At 45.3% G+C, this 16,366-nt stretch overlaps 1 protein-coding gene across 4 annotated transcripts; it reads left to right on the forward strand.

The window, feature by feature from the left end:
* Window positions 1-442: 442 nt before the first annotated feature.
* On the forward strand, window positions 443-14,594 carry RGN (regucalcin). 4 transcript variants are annotated; one of them, XM_080794785.1, is made up of 7 exons: window positions 482-654; window positions 2,280-2,459; window positions 4,458-4,640; window positions 10,164-10,379; window positions 12,299-12,430; window positions 12,787-12,941; window positions 14,187-14,594. In XM_080794785.1, the coding sequence occupies exons 2-7, from the start codon at window positions 2,297-2,299 to the stop codon at window positions 14,235-14,237; spliced, it is 900 nt and encodes a 299-aa protein (XP_080650911.1). In that variant the 5' UTR covers window positions 482-654; window positions 2,280-2,296; the 3' UTR covers window positions 14,238-14,594. The 4 variants fall into 4 exon arrangements, with proteins under 4 accessions (XP_080650913.1, XP_080650911.1, XP_080650910.1 ...); XM_080794784.1 differs by lacking the exon at window positions 482-654 and adding an exon at window positions 1,596-1,983; XM_080794787.1 differs by lacking the exon at window positions 12,299-12,430 and having other exon boundaries at window positions 443-654.
* The last annotated feature ends 1,772 nt before the right edge of the window (window positions 14,595-16,366 follow it).

The following is a 16,366-nucleotide window of genomic DNA, read 5'->3' on the forward strand; positions in this document are numbered from 1 at the left end:
CTCCTGTTTACCTCCCTCCCTTCATTTTTTGAAATGTTTTAAATTTGGATGGCGAGGTCCACTTTCAAAGAAGAATGTGAAACTGAGCGCTGCTTAGGATCATTTATTCCATTTGATTTTTTAAAACCAATCAAATAAAACCTTTCCTCTTCCCCCACCAAAAACAAACAAACAAAAAAAAACCAAACACACACACACACAACCAAAAAAAGAAACAAACAAACAAAAAACGCTTTACAAAAGCTGGCCTCCAGCCAGCAGTCTTTCTTTCTCCCGCTAGGAAAAGGGTGGATTTGTTTAACCGCTTTGTTCTTTACTTTTTGACCTGCTTGTGTTTAACCGGACCCTCGACCCCAATCTCTGTTAGGCATTTCAACAATTTTTTCTTGTTTAAGTAAGAGATAAACTTTAGCGCTCCGTCCAAACTCCGAGGCTTAGATTCACCGGGCTCCAAGCCTCTTCCCCGCCCCCCTGTCCCTGGAGGCTTTGTAGGATTCTTCCGGGAGCCACGGAGGAGGGGGACAGCGTTGGGGGTTGCAGTCCCCAGCCCGCCGCTCCAGGCCGCTGCCACCCACCTGCCCAGCGGCCTCGTCCCCTGCCCAGCCCTTCCGCTCCGCTGTCTGACCTTTGCGCCTCCTGGAAGTCACCCGCCCGGTGAGTGCCGGGGACTGACCGGCCTCTCCGCCCGCTCTCCGGAGAGGAAAGGTCTTGCCACAGACGATTAAAAGTCGCTGGGGCGGGCTGGAAGGACACCGCTCGCCCCCTACCCCCCTTGCCCACCCGAGAACCCGGGTCCCGCGCGCGCTCCACTCGGCCCGGCCAGAAACGAGGCGGGCTCAACCTTCAGCTTCCCGGGGCCTCGCGGTCGCCTGAGGCTGCAGCGGCGCCTCCCAACTGTGCCGAGGCCACTCCGCCGCACAGGTACCGCGGCTGCTGCGCGGGCACCTGCCGCCGCGTGCCGGCTCCCCGCTGCCGGGCCGCCGGGCTCCGAAGCAGCAGCAGGGAGGGACAGCTGCAGGGCCCCTGGCTCGGGTTAAAAGTCGCTATTGGGAAAAGTCCGGCTTCTCATCTGATCCTGTGCCTTATCTCAGATCGATAACATGAAGGCCTTTGGAGCCTGTGCCAAATTGTTAACAGCCAGCGGGGCTTCCAAATCCTGGCATCGGGATTTAAGATTTGAGTTGCGTTTCTTTAAAAAAAAAAAAAAATTTAATTTCTCGAAAGGAATATGAAACCAGGGATTATTTTCCTGCCCCCCGCCCCCCCCGTCATGAATTCGCCCATCCGTGGGTGAGCCCACCCACTCCCAAGCAGAAAGGGAGAAGGGTGATGAGGCAGACGATTTGGGGCAGCATCTGGGCAGAGTTTGGGAAAGAGAGGAGACCCTGAAAAGTTGCCTCGTTTTCCTCTCCCACGGGGTTTCTTAGGTAATGTTTTGTTTGTTTTGTTTTTTCCTTCTCCGATCATTTTTCTTTTTCTTCTCCCTGCTCTCTGGTCACACTCTGGCCTAAACTCCCAGCATAGAATGTTCCTGCCTGTGGAGTTCAAGTCTCCTTGCCAAACTGGCACGGTGCCTACCCTGGGCGGCAAGAACTAGCCAAGGGGCCGTCGGTACCTCCAGTGGCGCCCAGACCGGGTCCTCTTCTCCAGCCCTTCCATTGTGCCAAGCTGACAAATGGGTGTTAGGTCTAATTTAGTGTATATCCTTGATGACCATATTTCTAGAAAGGCACTTTAGAAAAATGCAGAGTAGGAAAGTTCTGGCCTTTGAGCGGGCTGAGGGGGAGGGAATCGGCACCATCAGGGGATGGGGGAGGGCAGCGGGAGCTGGTGACCTGCAGGCGGGGAGGGGCCACCAATGAGGGAGCTGCCCACCCCCACCCCCCCACAGGCACCTGCACCTTCGGGGGCTAGGGCACAGGCATAAAGGGCGGCCTTCCCTTCAGCGAGCAGCCAGCTCTCTGAGGGTCACCGGCAATCAAGGTATGGATGCTGGGGTGTTGTGGGATTTTTCCTCTTTTTAAAAGATAGCTTGAAAACACGCCCGGGTAAGTCGATCAGAAGGTAACTCACATTATGGACTATCAGCTCGCTCTTCACTGTCCTGTAAGTCTCTTTCTGCCACCGTGCCTATTCTGTCCTGATTGAGAGAACGTGTTTTTCCAGTTTTGAGAAAAACTCGGTCTGTATTGGGATCTTCCCAGGGCCTTAAGCCAGATGTGTTTTGCTGAATTTGCTCCACGCGATTACATCTTCTGTCCTCCCTTGCTGCCTTCCAGACAGCTCCCCGTTGACAATGTCTTCCATTAAGATCGAGTGTGTTTTGCGGGAGAATTGCCGGTGTGGGGAGTCTCCGGTGTGGGAGGAGGCGTCCAGTTCCCTGCTCTTTGTAGATATTCCTGCAAAAAAGGTTTGCCGGTGGGATTCGCTCAGCAAGCGTGTGCAGCAAGTGACCCTGGGTAAGGATGAAGGGCCCCCCCCAAGCCCCCACCCTGCTCTGCCCAGACAGCCATCATTTCCCTGGGGACACGCGGTCACCTGATGTGTTATTCCCCAGGGAACTTCTTATTGAAGCTACTGGATGTGCTTTAAAACTTCTGGAATGCCATGCTCTCTCTAGCCACGCTGTGTCCTCCCACTTGGACCCAGGAATGAATTTTGGGTGGCCAGTACTTTCCTCTTCGGCTGTGGGTGGGGGGCAAGAGTCCCCATTTGGTGCTTCTGACGAGGCACAGACACGGTAGGCTCTTTCCTTAACATCTTCAGATCCAGGCTTTAAACTTTGGGGACCCCAGCAAAGGCTGTCCGCCTTGGGTTGGGCCAAGACCTTAATGGGCAAAAGAAAGAAAAAAAGAAAAGAAAAGAGCAGGCAGAGCTCTTCTTTGAATGTAAAAAGAAAAGCTTTCAGACTTGGAAAGCATCAAGCAGGACTATCTGTTCACTGTACAAAATAAGATTCAGGACAAATTCCAAGGGCATTTGACCACGATTCTGGTTAGGGCCACGTGATTCCCAGAGGAGGGGTTTCTCATTCTATGGCCCAAGCATAGGAGCTTGATTAGAGATAAGGAAGCTTCTGGTTTTGTGTTAATGGGAAGAGATACCAGGAAATCCTGTGACCTTGGGACAGTCTCATTCCAGAGCTGGTGACCTCAAACTTTTTTTTTGTTTTAAATAAGAGGGAACAACTTTTTAATTCACCCAGGGATGTGAGTGTGACTAGAGGCAAAGTGACTAGGACCAGGGGATTCAGAGCCCCAGGGGCAGGAGGGGCGGTGCGGGAGGGGGAAGTGGAGGGAGGGGGACCAATGCCTTCCCTAGTCTCTCTTTGCCTGTGTGCACACATTAGGTGGATATTCCCACCCCAATCCAGAACCACCCCCAAAGCATGGAAGGGGCTTCTGGTATCTGTTAACTTAGGAACTTACAGAAGTGCGCTGGCAGAAGTCTCTGGACGCAGGTCGGGATCCTCTCAACACTGTCTTGCATATTCCCTGGGCCCCTCATTGGTGGGAATCAACTTCTGAACGGGACTTAGAGCTAAGAGCCACTCCCAGAGTACCCAGCACCTTGAACTTACTGAATAGGTGCTTAGAAAATGTTTCCAAGGGGCGCCTAGGTGGCTCAGTCCGTTAAGCTACCTGCTCAGGTCAGGATCTCAGAGCCCCGGGATCGAGCCCCAAGCTGGACTTGGCGCTCACCTGGGAGTCTCCCTCTGCTCATCCTCCTCCACTCACTCTCTCTTAAATAAATAAATAAAATCTTTTTAAAAAACGTTTTCAAAATAAATTATTTTTTTGAAAGATTTTATTTATTTATTTATTTGTCAGGGTTGGGGGAGAAGCTGAGCAGGGAGCCTGATGTAGGACTCGGTGCCAGAATCCTGGGATCATGACCTGAGCTGAAGGCAAACACTTAACCAACTGAGCCTCCCAGGCATCCCACAACTTTCAATTTAATACATAAGATAGGGCCCCTTAAAAAAGACAAGTCCTGAATGAGAGGGAGGGAGAGATGTCACAAAACTTAGTTGGTGGAACTAAGCCTGGTTTGTGTCTCTGAATTTCCTGGAGAACAGGTGAATCAAGCATCCCTTGGTCCATGATAGCTACCCTGGGAGCCCGTGTCCCCCCCACCCCAGTCAAGGACCGCCCCCCACCCCAACCTTTGAATTTGATGTGGCGCCTACCCCAGTGTACGGTGGCTGCAGCGATGCTGGAAGCTTCCAGAAGAGTTGGGTTTCATTCACGTTTCTATCTCTGCTGCCCAAGGATACTAATCAACAAATATACTCGGTTCTGGAGCCTTTGGCTTTCTACAGAAGGGAGAGGGCACTCGCATTGTCAAAAGAGCTAGAATCTGCTCCGAGCGAGATGCCAGGTGGCGGGGTGCCCGCGGGGTGCCGCTCGGCCACTGGCCCCCTTCCCACCCTCTGACTGCTGCTTTTGCTTCTGCAGATGCCCCCGTCAGCTCCGTGGCCCTTCGCCAGGGAGGAGGCTATGTGGCCACTGTTGGGACAAAGTTCTGTGCTTTGAACTGGGAAGATCACTCAGCAGTTGCCCTGGCCTCAGTAGATGAAGACAAGAGGAACAATAGGTTCAACGATGGGAAGGTGGATCCCGCTGGGAGATACTTCGCAGGTGTGGTTGAGCTCCAGCCCCTGTGGACCGAGCTTGGGAGAAAAGCGGGACTTGGGCTAAGTCTTGCAGCTGTCCTGGGAAAATGTTACTCATAATACGTCTTGGGTTCTTCCTTTATTATTACTTGATTAGCTTTTCACAAAACAAAACAAAAATCCCAAGGGGCACCTGGCTGGCTCAGTCGGCAGAGCATGTGACTCTCGATCTTGGGGTCGTGAGTTCAAGTCCCACACTGGGGGTAGCGTTTCCTTAACGGAAATGTAAAAACTAAAAAAATAAATAAAGTCTATTAAAACTTCATTGCTAAAGGTAATAAATCAAATTTAAAATAATGTAAAAATGTTTTAAATCCCATGAGAAAAATTTCAGAATATCCCTTTCAAAAGTTTCCGTCTCTGGCAGAGACCAAAATGTGCATGGTACTTCTATAGTTTAAATGAGCTTTATTTTAAATTTTTAAATTTTTGTTATTTTAAAGACTTTTTAAATTTTCTTTTTTTAAAAGATTTTATTTATTTACTTGACACAGAGAGAGAGCACAGGTAGGGGGAGCAGCAGGCAGAGGGAGAGGGAGAAGCAGGCTCCCCATTGAGCAGAGAGCCCGATGCAGGGCTCGATCCCAGGACCCTGGGATCATGACCTGAGCTAAAGGCAGATGCTTAACCCACTAAGCTTCCCAGGAGCCCCTAAATGAGCTTTCAAATAGAGGTTTCATGGTTGCTGGCGATTTTTAAATTGGAAATAATTTCAAATTTACAGGGAAAGAAAAGTAAAAATAGTATGAACAACACCCATCTGCCCTTTACCTAGATCCACCTATCGTCAACGCTTTGTCCTATTTGTGTGCTCTCTATATATATAAACATGCTTTTCTCTAGAATCATTTGGAAGCAAGTTGCATATATCGCACGTCTTAACCCTGAAAGATACTTCTATGGGAATTTTCCAAGAAAAAAGACCTGTTCTTCCCAAGAAAAATGACCACAGTACAGTTACCAACTTAAAGAAGTTCAGCATTATTACGGTTTTAACTGATGTCCTATCTGTACTCCAGTTTTGTCCATGAACCAAATACTGTCCTTTACAGCATTTTCCCCCCTCCAGTGTGGGACCCATTCTAGGATTACATATTGCCATTTAGTTGACATGTCTCTTTAAACCTCTTTCGTCTGGGACAAAGCATAACCTTTCTTGTTTTTTTATGACACCGCTGTGTTTGAAGAATACAGTCCCACACAACTCCCCCCCCCCTTTTTAATAGAACATCCCTCATGTTCCTCTTCTTTTTGTGTTTGTCTGATGTTTCCTTGTGATTAGATTGATGCCGTACATTTGTCGCTAGAATACTGCGGAGGTGACATGCTGTCTTTCTCCAGGTGTCTCGCCTGGACACCATGTCCCTCATGGGTGATGTTAGTTTGGATCACCTAGTTAAGGTCTTCACAGCTTTCTCTACTGCATCGTTACTATTTTTTTCAAAGATTTTATTTATTTATTTTAGATAGAGAGAGGGGGGAGCAGAGGGGCAGAGGAGCTCCGCCCTGAGCGCGAGCCCCTGGCAGGACTTGATCTTATGACCCTGAGATCACGACCTGAGGTGAAAGCAAGAGTCAAAGACTTAACCGACAAATCTTTTAAAAAAAGAAGAAGAAGAAGAATCCTGAAGGTGTCACCACATCCACTACTGTGTCCACTACTAGATACTGACATATGAGCCAGGGCTCCGGCATGTTCTTTCCCACTGAGGTAGAACCCTTTCCAAGCAGTGCGGAATTCACATGCATGTTCCAGGCATCTTTCTGTGAGGCAGACAGGGTGGGGGGGGGCATGGAATATTAGTAAAACAAACCCAATTGCCCTATAGCCGGAAACTGCTATGTGAAATCCTTCTCCCCTGGGAGGGAGGATTTACCCTGTCCTGCTTGCTATTCAAGCTTCCCAACTTTTGTCCATTTTCCTTTAACTCATTCTTATTTCAAATGGAACTTGGTATACTAGATGAGCTTCCCAATTTCTTCATTACAGTCAAACTCTGCTCTGTCCCCCAAGATCACACTCAAGTCTAAGGGACTATCCTATGGTGCACTTGAGAAGAACGTGTACTCTGCCACTGTTGAGTGGAGTGTTTGGTAAATGTCACTTAGATTGGTTGATGCTGTTCAGTTTTGTTTCTTTACTGATTTTTCTGTATACTTGTATCTGTTACTGAGAGAAGGATACTGACATCTCCAACTGTAATTATGGACTTGTCTATTTCTCTTTTCAGTTCTGATTTTGGCTTTGTGTATTTTGAAGCTCTGTTGGTAAGCACGTACGAATTTAGGATTGCTATGTCTCCTTGGTGAATTGACCATTTTCGCGATATGTAGGACCTCTATGTATCCCTGATAATTGTCTTTGCTCTAAGTATATTTTGTCTGATGTTAACATAGCCTCTCCAGCTAATATTTTAATCAATATTTGCATGGTATAGCTTTTCCCATCCTTTCACTTTTACACGATCTGTATCCCTATATCTGAAATGAGTTTCTTATAACCAGCAGATAGCTGGGCTTTTAAAAAATTTGTCTTAACAATAACTTAATTAATGTATTTAGGTTCTTTACATTTAGCGTATTTAGTGTAATTATTAATATGCTTTGACTTAGATCTACCATTTTGTTATTTGTTTTCTCTTCTTTCTCCCTGTATTTTTTGTTCCTCCTGCTTCCCCTTTCCTGCCTCCTTTTGGGTTGAGTGAACCTTCTTCTAGAATTCGATTTTAATTTACTCATGGTGATCTTTCGCTGTATCTCTCTATGTAGTTTTTTAAGGGTTTCTGAAGGGATTGCAAAATACACAGTTAACTTTTTGCAGTCTGTCTAGAACCAAGATTTACCACTTTGATGAAAACTTCTTTATGCTATAGTTCCCTTTATAGACATACATATAAATCCCCTGAGAAAATGTAATTTTTGCTTTTAACCATCAGAAATATTTTAAAGAACTGGGGCGCCTGGCTGGCTCAGTTGGTGGAGCATGCGACTCTTGATCTTGGGGTTGTGAGTTCAAGCCCCACACTGGGTATAGAGATTCCTTAAAAATAAAAAATCTTTAAAAAATGGAATCTTCAACAAAAGAAAAATATTTTCAAGAACTTAAAGGAGAATAACACCCTATTATATTGACTGTTTGTGTTGTTCTTCCTTCATTCTGATGTTCCAAGCTTCCTTTTGGTATCATTTCCCTTCCCTTTAGCAATTCTGTTACAGCAGGTCTGCTGGCTGTGAATTCTCCCAGTTTTACTTCATATGAGAATATCTTTATTTCACCTTCATTCTTGAAAGATATTTTCACTGAATATAGAATACTAGTCTGACAGTTTGTTTTTTCCTCTTTCGGCAAATGAAAAATGTGTGCCTTCCAGGGCATCTGGGTGGCTCAGTCCATTACGTGTCGTGTCTTGACTCTTGATTTCAGCTCAGGTCTTGATCTCAGGGTCATGAGTTCAAGGCCCCCTGCTGGGCCCTGCGCTGGGCAAGGAACCTACTTTAGAAGAAGAAAAAGAAAAAAAAAGCATTACTTCCTTCTGACCTCCGTGGCTCCTCGTAAACTATCAACAGTTATTGAAATCATTATTCTTCTATATGTCATAAGTCATTTTTCTTTCTTTCTTAGGGATTTCTATTTGACTTTGGTTTCAGAGTTTTGATTTTGATGTGTCTGGGGATAGATTTCTTTGGGATTATCTCCTGTTTGGGGCTTGCTCAGCTTGAATCTATAGTTTTCTGCAATGTTGTCCACATCGGATAATTTCCTTTTTTATACTTTTTAAGATTTTAGTTTTTTTTAAAGTAATCTCTAGGCCCAACATGGGGCTCAAACTCACAACCACAAGATCAAGAATCACAAGAATCACTGGCCCTACTCACTGAGCCAGCCAAGCGCCCCTGGATAATCTCTATTGACCTGTCATTCACTACACTAACTCTTTTCCTTTGTCATCTCTAGCCTGCTAGCAAAATCCATCCAGGCAGTTTCTCTATTTTGGTTATTTTCTTTTTCAGTTCTAAAATTTTCATTTGGCCCTTTGTTGTGTTTTGACTTCTTTGCATTGCCAAGTCATATTGGATAGTATTTGTGACTTTGTGACTATTATTTTGAGACCCTGGGTCTTTAAATCCTGCAGAGAATGTTGATACATTTGTCCTCATGAGCGATCTGTATATGCTTAGGTTCAGAAGGTTTACCAGAAAAGCTCTAGCCTGCTCTCTCTGAACTGCCATTAAGATCTGGCCCCCATGTGGGTCACTCAGTGGCTGCCCTGAGACTTAGGAGTTCCACACAGCTGCATTCTCAGTCTCTGGTATGCTAATTAAAACCAGAGTCCTGCGCGCGAACAAGTAAAAGATGAGCCCAGGAGATCATAAACAACCTTATGGAATTGCATTCCTGAACAACGTCCCTCTTGACTGTCTCTAGGTACTTTCCATTTTCCTGGAGCTGCCCTTGTCATTCCTCCAGCCAGAACCCACCCATCTCTAGGACGGTGCTCTCTCCAGAGCCAAGTAGCAGCAGGACAGAGAGAGAGAGAGAGAAAGAGAGAGAGCATAAAAGCAGCAGTGTTTGGTTCTGCCCTTTTGGAGCTCCAGTAGGAGAGGAATGTCCCCTTCCCCTGAATCTTGATTCCTGCACTTTCCTTGTACCCTCCAGCCTGCCATCACTACCCTTGCTGCAGAGCGTGCAGACTGGAGAAAGGAGTGGAAAAGAACCAGGGCATTTCTTCCACTCTCCAAGCCTCAGGAGTTTCCTCATTTGCTCCTTGAGCCAGATCGAGAGGGTTTCTCTTGGCTCTCTGTCTTCACCACGGTGCTCGCTTCCAAGTTGGAGGCTGCATTGAGGTCAGGCTGGGACATACTGGAGGATAAAATGGAGAACTCGCCACCAGTTAGGCGGCACTGCAAATTCCGCTGGTCTTCTCTGAGCTGCCCGATATTTTTACTTGTCGGAGTTTCTCAAATAGCCCACCAGGTGTTTTGTCCAGATGTACAGTTGCACTCAGTGGGAGAAAGTGGGGTTGGTGGAAATGGACTCCTTCTTATCCGGAACCAGACCTGTTGGTGTAATTTTCATTGGCATCATAAGCAAGGTAGTTGTCTTTTTCTTTTTTTTAAATATAGGACCCAGATTGGGATTGCAGAATAGTTTCCTTGAATAGAATAGTTTTTATTTTTTTTAAATATTTTATTTTTTTATTTTGACAGAGAGAGAGAGAATGAGAGGGAGAGAGAACAAGCAAGGGGGAGGGCCAGAGGCAGAGGGAGAAACGGGCTCCTCACTGAGCAGGGAGGCGATGTGAGACTCGATCCCAGGATACTGGGATCATGACCTGAGCCGAAGGCAGACACTTAACCGACTGAGCCACCCAGTTGTCCCTAGTTTCCTTGACTTCATGATGGGAAAGGAACCCTGGTCATAAAAGGTGCTGTAGGGCTTGGGACAAGGTGCTGTGCGGCTAAACTCAGTGCTTTTGGGGTCTTGTAGGCACCATGGCTGAGGAGACGGCCCCCGCGGTTCTGGAGCGGCACCAGGGGTCCCTGTATTCCCTCTTTCCTGACCACCACGTGGAAAAGTATTTTGACCAGGTGGACATCTCCAATGGTTTGGATTGGTCCCTGGACCACAAAATCTTCTATTACATCGACAGCCTGTCCTACTCGGTGGATGCCTTTGACTATGACCTACAGACAGGAAAGATCTGTACGTACTTTTTCCTTATTCTTCTTAATACCGCTGGGATTTTTTTTTTCGTATGTGGGTAGCTGGGAAGCTGGGAGTCTTCTTCCTCGACTCCCATGGAAAGGCCCTTACTTGTCAAATGAAGGAAGTGGCGGATGTGATCATTCCAATAGAGTCGTAATTGTCCAGACTCGACTAGGCTGCCAGTCAAACCAGCGCCCTCGGCACACCTGACTCTGGCCACCATTGGCAAAATAGGGATAGATCCTTCCCCTCGCTTCTTGCCACCGTCCCTCGAAAGGGACTCGCCATGCAATGGATCCTGTCCTACTAGAGGCGCCTATAGGCAGATAATGCACAGCAGAATGAGAAAAAGGAACGGAAAGCTAAGGTTGGGGGGTTGCAATTGCTCCTGTGTCCTTGAGTTAACCAGAGGGAACTACTCAGAGACAATTTAATAATCTTCCCAAATAGAAGAGTTTAAACAGTAGCTGCTGAGTGTTCAATTCCGTCAGTGGGTTCGACATGAGCTGTAGTTGGAAACTGGGAGGGAAGAAATTCTTGAGAAGAATTTAGGAGGGAGCACTTGAAACTGTTTCGGGAAAGGCGCCAAACCGCGAGAGCAAACACAGTAATAAAAATGACTTGGCGGGGGGGAAAAATCACAAGACTCGCGTGTAGATTTAACGAGAGACAGGTTATTTCAGTACAGATGTTTTGCTCTGAAATATAGAGTGCCTTTTTTATGACTGTTTTTACCCATTTTTACTGACACATGATTTTAACATTTTTTTTCACTATACCTCGATGCAGTTACTATAATGACTTGGATTTTGTAGTGTAAAGTTCCTCTGGGGTTTGATGGGGTTTTTTGGGTTTGTTTGTTTATTTGTATACTGTGATTCCCCCCTTTTGGGCCAGCCAGTGGGCTCCAGAACACCCCTCCTTTCAGAAATAAGCTCTTTAATATTATGTTTTGATAGGATGATTTTGGAACATTTGGTCAGACAGAAACAGAACGCGCACGTCTTACTAGTTTTTGTGTAGGAACCGTTCACATGGTACCATTAAGTGGCCTTCTAGATCTTGGAGTTAATCAAAGTCGGCATTTTTATAAGGAAAACAGCAAAGGTCTAACCGCAGACCGAAATGTCTCCGAGCAGGGTGTGCAGGGTTTCAGTTCAGCTCAACCTCAAAAAGAACTGTTATTTTATTAAGAATTCTAGGGGCACCTCGGTGGCTCAGTCGTTAAGCGTCTGCCTTCAGCTCAGGTCATGATCCCAGGGTCCTGGGATCCAACTCCGTGTCGGGCTCCTGCTCAGCGGGGAGCCTGCTTCACCCTCTCCCTCTGCCTGCTGCTCCCCCTGCTTGTGCTCGCTCGCTCTCTCTCTCTTTGTCAAATAAATAAATAAAATCTTAAAAAAATAATTCTACTTCCTTTTTTCCCGCTTAGACAAATATGTCTGTACCCAAACTAAAGAGAGTGTAATCACCCCAAATCATGTGGTTAAAAAATTCTTAGTTGAGGAGTGCCTACTCATGTTTCTGGACATTTTTGTTTTATTTTTTTTTAATTTTTTTAAGATTTTATTTCTTTATCTGAGAAAGAGAGCACAAGCAGGGGGAGTGGCAGGCAGAGCGAGAGGGAGAAGCAGGCTCTCTGCTGAGCAGAGAGCCCAAGGCGGGGCTCGATCCCGGGACCCCGAGATCATGACCTGAGCCAAAGGCAGATGCTGAAGCGACTGAGCCACCCATGCGCCCTGGACATTTTTGGTTTTAGAGTTAGGAATTCTTCTGAACCATCCCGTATGCCAGACCCCGGATCAGCAAAAGTGATGAGGATTTACAGTCAGCTGGAGAGCTCCTGGTCTGATACTCAGTGTTGAGTGGCCTGTTGTTTTGTTGTGTGTGTGTGTGTGTGTTTGTTTTTCTAACCCTAGCCAACCGCAGAAGTATTTACAAGCTGGAGAAAGAAGAGCAAATTCCAGATGGGATGTGTATCGATGCCGAGGGGAAGCTCTGGGTGGCCTGTTACAATGGAGGGAGAGTGATTCGTTTAGACCCTGAGACAGGTAGGCCTGCAGCAAAATTAAAAAAAAAAAAAATCCCTGCCGTGTCTAGAAAAAATGAGACACTAGCGACTAGAGAAACTTCATTACTAATAACGTTATCTAGAGATACATTCAGAGGTCTCAGTAGGATAACTTTGGAAATAAAGGCCCAAGATAGCGCCCCAAACTTAGAGTCAGAACTTCTTTTCCTGTGGAGGTAAGTCTTTTTGGCCAAAACAAGTTGTCAGGGGAGGTTGGTTAAATGACCTCCACAATGCTTTTTGAATATCGCTGATCTTCTGCAAGGGGTCCTGGACGGTTGTGCAGGTTGGAAATTTGCTAGAGCTGGGCTTTCAATAAAATATTTGGTGATCTAGGGAAAAGACTCCGAACTGTGAAGTTGCCTGTTGTTAAAACAACTTCGTGCTGCTTCGGAGGGAAGGACTACTCTGAAATGTATGTGACCTGTGCCCGGGACGGAATGGACCCCGAGGGTCTTGTGCAGCAGCCTGAAGCTGGTGGGATCTTCAAGGTGATCTGGCTCTTTCTTTTATTTTGAGGGTGAGGTGGGAGATCCTTGGCTATGTAACTGAGCGATTACTGCTTTTTCTTTTTTTTATTTTATTTATTTGAGACGACGAGAGAGAGAGAGAGAGCGCGAGCGCATGAGCAGGGAGAGGGGTAAAGGGAGAAGGAGACGCAGACTCCCCGCTGAGCAGGGAGCCTGACGCAGGGCTGGACCCACCCAGGGATCAGGACCTGAGCCAAACGCAGACGCCCAATTGACTGAGCCACCCAGGCGACCTGATTAGTGCTTTTTCATACTTCCTAAACGTAATTCTATTTAGCATTTTTTTTTTAGAGAGAGAAAGAGAGAGAGCGCGTATGTGTGTGTGTATGTGCACATACAAGTTGGGCAGGGAGGGCAGAGGGGGAGAGAGAAAATCCTGACCCAGGGCCTGATCTCAAGACCCTGAGATCATGACCTGAGCCAAAGGCAGATGCTTAACCAAGCCACCCATTTTTAAGCTCATCGTGCTAGATTTTTAAAAACATTTTATTTAGATTTCCTAGACTGTAAGTCCAAGATAATGTGTTTGGCCTACTTTGCAGTACGCCTGAATGACTCAGTCGGTTAAGCATCTGCCTTTGGCTCAAGTCATGATCCCAGGGTCCTGGGATCGAGCCCGGCATCGATCCTGCTGAGCAGGAAGCCTGCTTCTCCCTCTCCCTGCCACTCCCCCTGCTTGTGCTCACTCGCTTGCTCTCTGACAAATAAAATCTTTGAAAAAAGAAAAGAAATAGGAAGATGGTAGAAATAAATTCACTTGTAAATCCAAGTTAATTGGGTGACTGGGTGGCTCAGTCATTCAGCATCTGCTCAGGTCATAATGCCAGGGTCCTGGGATCCAGACCCCCCACTGGACTGCCTGCTCAGCGGGAAGCCTGCTTCTCCCTCTCCCACTCCCCTTGCATGTGTTCCCTCTCTCCCGCTGTCTCTCTCTCACTCTCTCTCTCTCTGTCAGATAAATAAATAAAAGCTTAACAAATCCAAATTAATGGCAGATTAATTAATGGCAGATGGTTGCTAGTTGGATTATTATCAATGTGAATATTTGAGTTGAACCTGCCCTAATCAAATAATTCCTTTTCAAGACAGGAAATAAAACAAGGATAATTGGTGGCTAAATACATTATTATGAATCATAAAAATGCTTTTGAAAAATACTTGTGAACTACCTTTTAGCAAAGTTTTTCTCTTTTCTTTTTTTAACAGATAACTGGCCTGGGGGTCAAAGGAATTCCTCCCTATCCCTATGCGGGATGAGTGGCAGGCCTTCTTTCCTACTGGAGGAACTTTTGAAGACACGTAGAAAATTCTAGAGCTGAAATTTCAATCTAGTTACAAAAAATTAAAGAAATGATATTATTAACAGGGTTAATTTTTTTTACAATTTTTAAAAGGTAAAACATTTTAATAAGGGGTGACAGGTCGTTTTGATAACATACTAAAAAGCCTTCCGCAAAGGTATTTTAGAAATATAGAGAACTGTTCAGATGTCAACCAGCCTCTTGATTCTTTGCAAATTGCTAGAAGGGGATGGGGGGACCATGTCTGTTGCGCATTCCATACTTATGATACCTGAAGATTCAAACAACTAATAAATAATGTCTTAGTAATGACTTACTATGATTATGTTCCTTTTTATTTTCATCATAAACTTAAAAAATATACTGCAGTGCTAACCTACCTTCACATTATTCTTCCTACATGCTATTTTTTGCAAGCTTAAATATTACTGGAGGGTAAGAATTAAACACTGGCAAAATCCATGACTCCAGCTGCCACCTAATAAATGTAGAAGCCATATATCACTTTATAAGAATACTTTTTAAAAAATAGCTTTACTGAGGGGCATCTGGGTGGCTCAGTCAGTGAAGTCTCTGGTTTCAGCTCAGGTCATGATCCCAGGGTTCTGGGATCAAGCCCTACATTGGGCTTCCCACTCAGCTTGGGAGTCTGCTTCTCCCTCTCCCTCTGCCACTCCCCCCAATTCATGCTCATTCAATCTCTTTCAAATAAATAAAATCTTTTTTGAAATAGCTTTATTAAGTCATAATTGACCTACACGTATTTCAAGTGTACAATTTGATAAATTTGACATATATACATTAAGGAAACCAACACCACAAGCAAGATAATGAATCTGTCCACCACCCCAAGACTTGGCCTGTGTCCCTTGGTAATCCTTTCCTTCGGTCCCTCTGTATGTCTGCCTTCATCCCCAGGAAAACACTGATCTGATTTCTGTCACTATTAATTAGCTTTAAAACTGGGTAGTGTGATTTCTCCAATTTTGTCCTTTTCCAAAACTGTCTTGGCTAGGGGTGCCTGGGTGGCTCAGTTGGTTAAGCGTCTGCCTCCAGCTCAGGTCATGATCCCAGGGTCCTGGGTTTGAGCCCTGCATCAGGATCCTTGCTCAGCGAGAAGTCTGCTTCTCCCTCTGCCTGCCACTCTGCTTACTTGTGTTCTGTCTGTCAAATAAATAAAATCTTTTAAAAAATTTTATTAGCTATTCTAGTTCCTTTGGCCTTCTATATAAGTTTTAGAGTCAGCTTAACTCTATCTACATTAAAAAATCATTTCATTTTTTTTTTTAGAGTGTGCAGTGCATGCGCACATGAGCCAACCCAAGGGGTGGGGGGCAGAGGGAGAGGGAGAGAGAGAATCTGAAGCAGGTTCCATGACCCAGCACAGAGCCCAGTATGGGGCTTCAGCTCACGACCCTGAGATCATGACCTGAGCAGAAATCAAGAGTCAGACACTTAACAGACTGAGCCCCACAGGCACCCCAATCATGCTGCAATTTTAACCAAAGTTACTTTAAATCTGTAGAACAATTTGAAGAGAACTGGCATCTTTACTGTTTTGAATCTTCCAATCCAGTGCATCTTTCCAACTATTTAGGTCTTCCAAGACTTTTTTCATCAGCATTTTGTAGGTCTCAGTATATAGGTCTTGCACATATTTTGTTAGATTTATATTTAAGAAAAATGTGCATTCTGCTTTTATGAATGGCGTGTTTTATAAATGTCAGTCAGATTCAGTTCGTTGTTGGTGGTATTCAGTTCTTCTAAATCTTTCCTGAGCTTCTGTCTTCTAGTTTTATCCATTAATGAGGAAGGGTCGTTAAAATCTCTAACTGTAATTTTGGATTTGTCCATTGCGCTATTCAGTTCTGACAGTTTTGGATCTGTGTATTTTGGAACTCTGTTGTTAGGTGCATACACCTTTAAAATTGTAAATCTTTTGGTGAATTGACTTTTTTCAGTACCATGTCTCTCTTTATCCCTTGAAAATCTACTGAAATCCATTGAAAATTCATTAAGGCTACATTTTTAAAATATTTTCTTTTTAAGTAATCTCTATACCCAACATGGGACTCGGACTTATAA

The sequence above is a fragment of the Martes martes genome (genome assembly GCF_963455335.1).
Source record: "Martes martes genome assembly, chromosome: X".
Classification (NCBI taxonomy): Eukaryota; Metazoa; Chordata; class Mammalia; order Carnivora; family Mustelidae; genus Martes; species Martes martes.

Bases quoted from the DNA above. Each gene is read 5' to 3' on its own strand.
- RGN (XM_080794785.1), top strand. From the start codon at position 2,297: ATGTCTTCCATTAAGATCGAGTGTGTTTTGCGGGAGAATTGCCGGTGT. The intron at 2,460-4,457 runs GTAAGGATGAAG...TTGCTTCTGCAG, and splicing joins TGTGCAGCAAGTGACCCTGG to ATGCCCCCGTCAGCTCCGTG. The intron at 4,641-10,163 runs GTGTGGTTGAGC...GGGGTCTTGTAG, and splicing joins CGCTGGGAGATACTTCGCAG to GCACCATGGCTGAGGAGACG.